The sequence below is a fragment of the Gavialis gangeticus genome, unplaced genomic scaffold (assembly GCF_001723915.1).
Source record: "Gavialis gangeticus isolate Ggan-Ray unplaced genomic scaffold, GavGan_comp1, whole genome shotgun sequence".
NCBI lineage: Eukaryota > Metazoa > Chordata > Crocodylia > Gavialidae > Gavialis > Gavialis gangeticus.
Genome location: NW_017728992.1, coordinates 102,342,529 through 102,353,791, shown reverse-complemented (window position 1 = coordinate 102,353,791; position 11,263 = coordinate 102,342,529). Strand labels below are relative to the sequence as shown.

The 11,263-nt window shown below is 38.5% G+C and overlaps 1 protein-coding gene across 1 annotated transcript in view; it reads left to right on the top strand.

The window, feature by feature from the left end:
* Positions 1-11,263, top strand: part of ZNF521 (zinc finger protein 521) — a 340,116-nt gene that overhangs the window by 141,692 nt on the left and 187,161 nt on the right. Inside the window, exon 4 of the mRNA XM_019518872.1 lies at positions 7,970-11,257. Within this exon, the coding sequence (XP_019374417.1) occupies positions 8,410-11,257 (2,848 nt within the window). The 5' untranslated portion in view covers positions 7,970-8,409. The remainder of the gene's footprint in view (positions 1-7,969; positions 11,258-11,263) is intronic.

The window sequence follows — 11,263 nt, the reverse complement described above, 5'->3', positions numbered from 1 at the left end:
TTTTGTGTCAGCTCTGGGGCAGTAATATTTCCTCCCTAACCATAGGAAGAATGAGTTTTGTGGCCAGAAAGGCCTGCAGACCGAATGCAAGGCAGAGCAAGTCTGGCCTTCAGTAGAAGTTCTCAATACTGCCAACTCTCGTGATTTTGGGGGGGTGGGAGAGGTGTGTGTGGGGGGGGTGATGAAAGAAAGACCTAAGTTTTTCACATTCCTGAAGCATAGACTTTAACAATAATGCCAAAAATCGTGAGAGTTGGCAACACTGAGTTCTTCAGGTTTCAGGGCCTGAGTCCTTGGCCCATGGGTTATGAAGGGGAGAAAAAGAGCAACACCTCCTGTAGTCCCAGACATGCTTTGGTGCTGTCAGCTGCAAAAGGGGGCATAGTAGGTCTGTTCCACTGGCTATACTACATTGGATAATTCCCTTTATGACAGAGGTGTAGGTTGTAGTTGTGTTTATGACAGAGGTATTTTATTTGGGTTAGTTTTGACACCTTTTAAGGTCTTCTCTAACCCTGAAAAGGGGCCACGTTGCAAAGGAAAATTGGGTTTACACAATGTTTCATCTCATCATAGTGTTGGCTAGAGATATAGAGGCCTGAAAGCAAATGAAATCACTGGGGTTCCATGCAATACCTGACCCATTATCTCCGAGTCATCTGTAGTTGTCCTTAATAACCAGTATTAACAGTGCTACAAGTAACAAACCTGACAAATTATCTTCTAGCAAGAGAGAGACTGAAATTCTGCATGGAAGATATTAATCACTTGTTTTAACAGTTGGTGTTGTTTTTGTAGGGAAAAAAATCTCTAGGCAAAAATTAATACTCAGAAGCTTTGTGGAGAGTGTCTGTGCGTTTTGCCTCTACTTCCCAATAGCTTGGTTCTTAAAGTAATCGTTAGGAGGGTGGCTTTTTCTGACCTTTGCTTCAGATGAAACAGTGCTGGTGGTCTGTGACTCATACAGACAAACAAACAAACGTGAACAAGAAATAGCAAGATAGAGTGGACAAAATACTGTTTAAGCATCTTTGTCAGGTTTACTCTCTAGGCAGGTGAGCTAGTACTCTTGTAGTCAGAAATAGAGAAGCCCTGTAAATTAGTTTTGTAATATATGATTCTCAATTACAGAAAGTATATAATAAGCTTTGAGGATGGTGCCTGTCATTATTTATATGTTGGGGAATGTGGAAAAGTAATTCTGTCCCCAAACCATTGAAAACTGCTTCTTTATTTTTCCTTGTCTTGAAAAAACACAAAAGTCTTGCTTTCCTTGAATGAACTGAATGTTGACTATTGGCTCCAGCTCAGTATTTAGATTTTAATTGGAAAGATGGAGCTGAATGAACTATTTAAGAATGCACTGTTCTTTCATTGAGCGCCGTCTGTTCAAATGAACTTTAAACAACAAAAAAAAACATTTATGTTCTTTTCTGTGTCCTGTAAATGTAATGTATCTCGTGAAGAAGGCTTTGTAAATCTGGAAAGTTGTTTTTCAGAGATAAATAGAAGGAGGGGAGGGGTTTGCTGAGGGCATTATAAAAGCACTTTATAAAAAATGGGTTTTTTTCTGCAAAGGTATTAAAAGGCCTTAACTTGTTTCTAAGATGCATTTTTTCTTGTCAAATTATTTAAAATAGAACCCCTTAATTCCACCATCTGCGGCTGCTAGTGGATAGAACCCCTTTAAGTTTCTCCCCCAGTAATCCAACTGTTAATGCATTTAATTGGTCCTCCCAGAGTGGTTTTAAAAAATTGATAGATTTTAAAAACATCTGTAAATTATAAATAATTTTTAAAGTTCACATTTCTCTTTTGAATGCCCATTACAGAGTATTAGTTTTCAAGCAGTTAAATAAGTTATGAGGCAAATGAGTGAGTTTAATGTGAGGCCATTGATGTGAAAAAAAATGTGATGGTATTAAAGTTGCAGCTTTTCCAAAACTGTTTATATTTCTATTGAGAATAAATGGAGGAAACTGTAATAATGCATATTTTATTTTAAAGTGACTTTAAACTTGAACATTTTCCAATGAATCTGTGGAAGAAAAATAACAAGAAACAATCATGATACCATTCAGATCATCTTGGTATTTATGTATTACACTTGGATCTTCCATTTATTTGTATACACTTAACATACATTGCACAATATTGTTTGATTTCAGTAATGTCTAACCACTTCATTTACCATTTGTTCACACCTGCATATTCCCATAGGATTCCTTATCTCATTTTCAAGGTAGTCTGGTAGACAATTAGCAGTAGTAATAATATAAAATCTATCCGGCACTAAAGCATGAAACGGATATTACAAGTAAACTATGTGATATATAATACCCATTCCTCTCAGTTACTTACACAAAAATGCAAAGATTTAAGACTGGAGAAGTTTATTATCTGTCCAGGTAACTGACCAGGCTGACATTTTTTCTTTCCCTTTTTAACTTGACTTTTACTTTGTATGCAACATTATACCACACATTGGCATGTATTTCTGTTTGTATCTGCATGTGCATACACACGAATGTCCATATGTATACACCGTATGCATTTGTCTAACAAAATGCGGTCCTGGTTTATGACTAGGGCTCCTATGGGCTGTAGAACTACAAACAATAAATTGTGTACACGTGCATATATAGGCATACACATGTATGTATGTATGTATATTTATATGTCCACATGAATGCATATATTATAACATGCATATATGCTATGGTACTAGGTTTACCTGATTTGCCAGATTCTTGTATATTCCCTTCAAAGGTAACCATTGTTATAAATCCTGTCCCTGTTAAAGAGACCTTGCTATGTAGTGCTTGCACATACATCACATCTAGTCCCATAAGGCCAGTTATGTGACCAGTCTGCCGTTGCAGCTAACTAGCCCAGGTTACAAAAATATATCAGCAGAACTAGCACTTGGGAGGTCCTCGTCTGGGCATGTGAAGTACTATCATTTCATTTGGGTTCTGTGGTAATTTTGTAGCAATTAAGCTTTCTGGCGACTCCTTGCTTCAGACAAGAGAGGTGTTTTTGTTTTTTGTTTTTTTTCTGGGAAGGACACAGCATTGGTGACCTAGGTTCTATTCTAGCCTAGTCAGATTAGGATGTTTGTGACTAGAAGCAAATCATACTCTGTTTCCATGCCTCAGTTTACCGCATCAGTAAAATGGCAAAAATATACTAACGTTATGTCAGGATACTCAGAAGCTTAATACATGACTCTTTAAAAATGCTTTGTGATTATTATTTTTTTTTGGTCCAGAGGCACAGCAAAAATGTCATTTATTGTTATTTAAAGGTTCACTGCAATTTTTTTTTAAGGAACAGAGCGGCAAAACATGTACTGTTTAAATCACATAGAAAAATAATGCATGCCAGCAACTCCTCCTGCCCTGCAGCATATTTCAGTCAAAATGTGCATATGTCATACACCTTCCTAGTGACTAAATGGCCCTTTCTGAAGCAGCACTGTTAATTCGGTCGGCAGCATTCGGGATACGATCACTTTCAAGACTTTGCAACTACTGAGGTTGGCACATGAGTGCCTGGCTGCTAGCACCACAGAGGTGCTTTGTGCTTTCATGCACACCTCCCCCTCTCCATGGAATAACTCCTGGAATTACTTCACTTTTCTGTTAGTGAGCACTTTCCCCCATAAATATGACTGAACAGGTGTTACTCTGCTACTAACTGAGTTTCCAGCTGTCCTCCTCCAACACAGACCAGGCAAAATCTGTTGTTTAGTCGTATTAGGCAGTCTACAGAACTATCCAGCCTGAGATGGAGGTCTTCCTTGCAGGATATGGCAGTCTTGTTGCCAGAAGATGGTCAGGAAGGCCTGGCTGGCTAACAAAGACAGTCCTTCAGCTGCTGGGTGTAGTTCCAGTTTTGCATCCCCTTTGGCAGCAGCACAGAGACTGCTGCAGTGTGGCCAGCCAGCAAAATTAGGAAATAAGGACCTCTTTTATTTACTCAGGCTGCTGAATCATGGGCATTCCTGTCTGCTTGGAGAAAAGTCAGGCAGCTCTACTTTCCACTGGAATTCTCAGGAGTGTTTGGTACTTTCATCTCAGAGTGTTCACACACTTGTTTTAATGTGCTTTATGGAAATGGTGAAACTCAGCAAGTACAGTTCCTGTAGAAAAACATCTGCACTAACTATTCACTCACATTTGCATCTTTAAATAGACTTTTAGGCCTCGTAGCCGATTTCCAACAAAGTTTTTTGGTTGTGAGCGCTGGAGCCCTCTTAGAGGCAGCTAGTGTGAAGTGACTGGTTCCAAAAATTAAAAATTTACACTGACATGTTAAGTGCATCACATCAAAACGCAGAATACTTGCCATAACACAAAAAAACCATTTACGGTAAGTAGCACTTAGTGAGTGTAGAAGGAAAAAAAAATATAACTCGATACAGAAAATATATATTTAAAACCCCGTAAGTACTCCATAGAATATGCGGAGCCTTATTCTTCTCTCAGCTAGATGTGTATGACTCCCATTGACCTTGGTGGAGCTGTAGGTGTGCATCTGAATTTGATCCAGAGTATTTTACAAGAGTTTGTCATAACATTTAAATTAGTATTAGTAATGTTGACATAGGTCGGTGTGTAGGCGTCTATAAAATTTATACACATGGATATATGTGGAGTAGCAATGAACTACTTGTATTTTCTATTAGGGAAACTGGCTAAAAGGGATTTTGGGTCTGTTCTTCTATCAGTGGGTAAAATTTATTCTCTCAACACAGCACCAAACTTGTATATGGAACTACATGGAAATGGGGAGTAGAACTGAGTGTAGCTCTTCTCATGATGCTTTCCCAGTTAATAAGATAAAGTAGTAGCTCCCACTGCCCTCTAATTTCTGGAATGGTCACAAGATCCACATATATATAAATTACGGGACTCTATCCAAGCCGGCCTCATCAAGTGTGGTGGCGTGTTAAGGGCCCGTACTGAATCTCCTTGCACTGTTATGAAGGAAATTCCCCATGCATTGCTAGGAGAATAGATAGTTATATTGTGCTGAAGAGGTAGATTTTCAATTTTAAAATATAATTATAAAAATAAGGCTGTGTAAGTATTAATTTTGTTTTAAATGAGTTTTTGTTCTTTTTTTATGCTGAGGATTATTACACTGATTCATTTTGGGCTTCATTCGGAAAAAAAAAGGAAAAAAGCTGAATAGAAATTTTATGCAGGTTAGTTGGACAATAAGAACCACTTTTGTACTTTATTAACCCAATTCCCTGTCTGATTTTTTTTTACCTTGTACACAAGCTTAAAGGAACATATCATAAGCAAGCAAGGGGAATTGAAAGGTGGGAGAGAAACTACCATTTGCTTGTACTGTAGCATGGTCACATTCAGAACTTGAACTTGAACCTACAGCCTGCTTGACATCCCACTGAGATTTACAACCCAGAGAGAATAGTTATATAATAGGTAAAAACAGGCAGACAGTGGCCACAAAAAGAAAGTGATTTACTGCAGTGTCAGTGATAGTAGCCTATTTATAACACTTCCTATATATTCCTCCAAACATTTATACAATAATATATCATGTCTGCATAGGTTACACAATTTAATGCCAAATTTGGTTACAAAATATGTAGCCTAGACAGTTGCAAACTATTTTTCTTTGCTCAGCTGAATGACATAAATTCTTTTTTATCTGCCAGAAGTGTAAAGTAGTTCATATGTCAGAAATGTATTTGATTTTTAAATGACAAAAGGAGGGGGGGAAGGAAGGGTCCTTAATAATGCTCCCAGGAAAATCCCTATCAAAATAAAATTTCAGAAAATGGGGTATGAATTAAGAAAAATTCTGAGTTGTTTGTTTGTTTTTAATGACCAGCTCTAGTTTATTAAGTCAAATCTAGCATTTTGAAAGGGCAGTTGTAGATTTATATTGAAAGCCTCATGAGAATCAAACAGCCATTTAATGCCACAATTTTAAAAATCCAACATTCTTAATATTATCCCAAAGGGTGAGAGACTTTGCTTACAATACTTCAGTAAGCATTTTAGCAGATGATAGTATGTGAGCAACTGGAAGCTTTTTTTACATACACACACACACAGATATATATGAGTACCTTTGTTTACAGTTGAAAGAGGTGGTAATTGTTTTTTCTTAATACATGTCTTTGTTGCAAGCCAGCCTTCCATATATATGTATACGCCGTGTGTAAACGTGTGCAATGTCTATGTCATTTGTGAAATCCTGTCTTTCAGAGGAATAAACAAGAGGATACAAAATCATGCAGTGTTCAATTTATATTGAAAAGCATTGTTGCAATGGGCAGAAATCCAGGAATGGTGTTTGGTTGTTTTCTCAGAGTTAGATGGTTGCCATCTGGCATAGATAGTGAGATGGTGTTGTCATCAGTTTCTAGATGCAGGAAAGAAATGAATCCTCATCTGTTTCCTGTGGATAAGCAAGAGGTTGATAATCTAGTAAAATCTTGTTACCTTAAAGAAAGCAGGCTTGGAATTTGTTTACATAATACAAGCCAACGCTAACTTTCATGTTAATATGATAAGTTTCTTCTTAGGAGGCTGGAGAAGTTAGAAAACCTAACCTTTGTTGAAAAATACCTTAATTTTTTTTTTCCTTGAAGGTTTACTCACACTTTTTCTATACTGTTATCTTAATCAACTTTATTTTTTAAAGGAAACAAGATGACGCTACTCCTGGTGGGGAATAAAGATTTGTTTCAGATGGGACTGTTGAGCATTCTTTTTTTTTACAAAAAAAAGTTTTATGCTAAGACAAATGTTTGCTAAAGCATATCCTTCTCTGTTAAAAAAATAAATAAATAAAAGGAGGGGGGCTGCAAAAATCCCAGACAGCACCTGTTAAGCACGTTGTTAAAATTGGCCCAGTGCAGAGGTGAAGTAATAATTTAATTGCAAAACTAGTTTAGTTTACTATCTGGCTTGCATTCCTGTTTGCCTTTTCTTTGTTAGTCATAAATCTTTCAGCTTTTACCATTATCATTAATCATTTTTCCTGTTTCCAGTTTTTCACAAGTAGCTTTGTCTATGATCACCTAAATGTACAGGTTCTGTTTAACTAAGGAAGTTCAGTCGGCTGAGGCTTTTGCAAAAAGGAAGAAGTGGTGGGCAACCTCTTGAACTCGAAAAATAAATAAATATATAAAAGCACTGTTAAGATCTGGCTTTTGTGAATCTTTTTCATTTTCCTTGATCCTAGCTGACTTAGTATAATATTTGTTTGTGTGTTTTGAACATTTTATAATCTATTTGCTGGCTCTTGCTTACTGAATTGTATAGTTATTGAAGAAATCCTGGTTGTATTTTATTGCAGAAGACATCACTTTTATTACGTTTTTGTCCTTTTCCTCCCCTGTAATTTTTTAATATTATTTTGTTGAAAACACAAAGGTCTATATCAATAATAACCCCTTAAAAGATTTCCATTTTCAGAACCAACTTTGAGGGGGAAAATGAGGGAAAAGCAGATGGAATTTTTTTTATTAAGTATTAGTCATGTGGGTTGACTGCATTAATTTTAAATCATTCTAGTAATATTTCCTCCTTTCATTTGACTGTTCAGGTGCTCACATAATATGCAAATCATTTTACAATGGATACAAAGAAACATTAAATATATTAAAATCTGCATTTTAATAAAGTTGTCAATGTATAATACATATCCTGCAACTAAAAAAAATTATAAAAAGCAATAAAAGGGTAATATAAGCATAGAACTATTTAATAACTTTTCATATTTTACAGTGTGGTAAAAATATATGTAGGAAAAAAGCTGTTGGATCTGGGTTTGAAAAATATCATGTTCCAAGTTGAAAAGTTGCATGTTTGTTTCAGCTTTTTTTGCAATGTTAGGTCTGTGTGTATGCTTATATACCTTTTAGTGTATCTTTTGAGTTGGGGTTGATTTAAGTTTTTGGACATCCTTTGTCTTATTTCAGATGGAGTGGATGTTGAGGATGACCCTACCTGTTCATGGCCAGCTTCATCCCCCTCCAGCAAAGACCAGACTTCACCCAGCCATGGAGAAGGTTGTGATTTTGGTGAAGAAGAAGGTGTCCCAGGATTGCCCTATCCATGCCAGTTTTGTGACAAGTCATTCAGCCGCCTCAGCTACTTAAAGCATCATGAGCAAAGTCATAGTGACAAACTCCCTTTCAAATGCACGTATTGCAGTCGCCTCTTTAAACACAAGCGGAGCCGAGACCGCCATATAAAACTTCACACAGGAGACAAGAAGTATCACTGCAGTGAGTGTGATGCAGCATTTTCAAGAAGCGATCATCTTAAAATTCACTTAAAGACTCATACGTCCAACAAGCCATATAAATGTGCCATTTGTAGACGTGGATTCCTTTCATCAAGTTCTCTGCATGGTCACATGCAGGTTCATGAGAGGAACAAAGATGGTTCTCAGTCTGCTTCCAGGATGGAGGACTGGAAGATGAAAGACACTCAGAAATGCAGTCAGTGTGAGGAAGGCTTTGATTTTCCTGAAGATCTTCAGAAACACATAGCAGAATGTCACCCTGAGTGCTCTCCAAATGAGGACAGGTCTGCTCTTCAGTGTGTTTACTGTCATGAACTCTTTGTAGAGGAAACGTCTCTTGTAAATCACATGGAGCAGGCTCATAATGGTGAAAAGAAGAACTCATGCAGCATTTGCTCAGAGAACTTCCATACTGTTGAAGAACTGTACAGCCACATGGATAGTCACCAGCAACCAGAATCATGCAATCATAGCAACAGCCCTTCTTTGGTAACTGTTGGTTACACCTCAGTATCTAGTACCACTCCAGATTCAAATCTTTCAGTGGACAGTTCGACGATGGTAGAAGCTGCTCCCCCAATTACAAAGGGTCGTGGAAGGAAAAGGGCAGCCCAACAAGTACCAGACATTACTGGTCCTTCAAGTAAACAAGCAAAGGTTACCTATAGCTGCATTTATTGCAACAAACAGTTATTTTCAAGCCTTGCAGTTCTGCAGATACATCTGAAAACTATGCATTTAGATAAGCCTGAACAAGCCCATATTTGTCAGTATTGCTTGGAGGTATTTCCCTCACTGTACAATCTGAATGAACATCTTAAGCAAGTCCATGAAGCCCCCGACCCAGCATTGATTTTTTCTACCATGCCTGCCATGGTCTACCAGTGTAACTTCTGCTCTGAAGTATTCAATGACCTCAACACTCTTCAGGAACATATCCGTTGTTCTCATGGTTTTGCAAACCCTGCTGCTAAGGACAGTAATGCATTTTTTTGTCCCCATTGCTACATGGGATTTCTTACTGATTCTTCTCTGGAAGAGCATATTAGACAAGTCCATTGTGATCTTAGCAGTTCCCGTTTTGGTTCCCCTGTACTTGGAACCCCAAAAGATCCAGTAGTAGAGGTATATTCTTGTTCCTACTGCACAAATTCTCCAATATTCAATAGTGTTCTTAAATTGAACAAGCATATCAAGGAGAACCATAAGAACATTCCCTTGGCACTGAATTACATCCACAATGGAAAAAAATCCAGAGCCATGAGCCCCTTATCTCCAGTTACTATAGAGCAGACCTCTTTAAAGATGATGCAGGCTGTAGGTGGTGCTCCTCCACGTCCTGCAGGTGAATATATTTGTAATCAATGTGGTGCTAAGTATACTTCCCTGGATGGTTTTCAAACTCATTTAAAAACACACCTTGACACTGTCCTGCCAAAACTGACATGCCCACAGTGCAACAAGGAGTTCCCAAATCAAGAGTCTCTGCTGAAGCATGTAACAATTCATTTCATGATAACCTCTACCTACTATATCTGTGAAAGTTGTGACAAGCAATTCACTTCGGTGGATGACTTACAGAAACACTTGCTTGACATGCATACGTTTGTATTCTTTCGCTGCACCCTGTGTCAAGAGGTTTTTGACTCCAAAGTCTCCATTCAGCTACACCTTGCTGTGAAGCACAGCAATGAAAAGAAGGTATATAGATGCACGTCTTGTAATTGGGACTTCCGCAATGAAACTGACCTACAGCTGCATGTTAAACATAACCACCTGGAGAACCAAGGGAAAGTGCACAAGTGCATTTTCTGTGGTGAGTCGTTTGGTACAGAGGTGGAGCTTCAGTGCCACATTACTACACACAGCAAGAAGTACAACTGCAAGTTCTGTAGTAAAGCTTTCCATGCTATTATCTTGCTGGAGAAACACCTGAGGGAAAAGCATTGTGTTTTTGAAACTAAAACGCCAAACTGTGGAACCAATGGAGCATCGGAGCAAGTTCAGAAAGAGGAAGTGGAACTCCAAACCTTGTTGACAAATAGTCAGGAGTCCCATAACAGCCATGATGGCAGTGAAGAAGATGTTGATACATCTGAGCCCATGTATGGATGTGACATTTGTGGAGCAGCTTACACAATGGAAACTCTCCTGCAAAATCACCAGCTTCGAGATCACAATATCCGACCTGGAGAAAGTGCCATAGTTAAGAAAAAGGCTGAACTCATTAAAGGGAATTACAAGTGTAACGTGTGCTCTCGAACCTTCTTCTCTGAAAATGGGCTCCGTGAGCACATGCAGACGCACTTGGGACCAGTGAAACACTATATGTGCCCGATATGTGGTGAGCGGTTTCCATCTCTTCTGACTCTTACTGAACATAAAGTCACTCATAGTAAGAGCCTGGATACTGGAAACTGCAGAATTTGCAAAATGCCTCTCCAAAGCGAGGAGGAGTTTTTGGAGCATTGCCAAATGCACCCTGATTTGAGAAATTCCTTAACAGGATTCCGCTGTGTGGTATGCATGCAAACGGTGACCTCTACCTTGGAGCTGAAAATCCACGGGACATTCCACATGCAAAAAACAGGAAACGGTTCTGCGGTGCAGACTACGGGGCGAGCACAGCATCTTCAGAAACTGTACAAATGTGCTTCTTGCCTGAAGGAATTCCGTTCAAAACAGGATTTAGTGAAACTTGACATCAACGGTCTGCCATATGGTCTGTGTGCTAGCTGTGTTAATCTCAGTAAAAGTGGTAGTCCAAGTGTCAACATCCCTTCAAGCAGTAACAGACAAGGCCTGGGCCAGAATGAGAACTTGAGTTCCATTGAGAACAAAAGCAAGGCAGGGGGACTGAAGACACGTTGTTCTAGTTGCAATGTTAAATTTGAATCAGAAAGCGAACTCCAGAATCATATCCAGTCAATCCACAGAGAGCTTGTTCCCGACAGCAACAGTACAC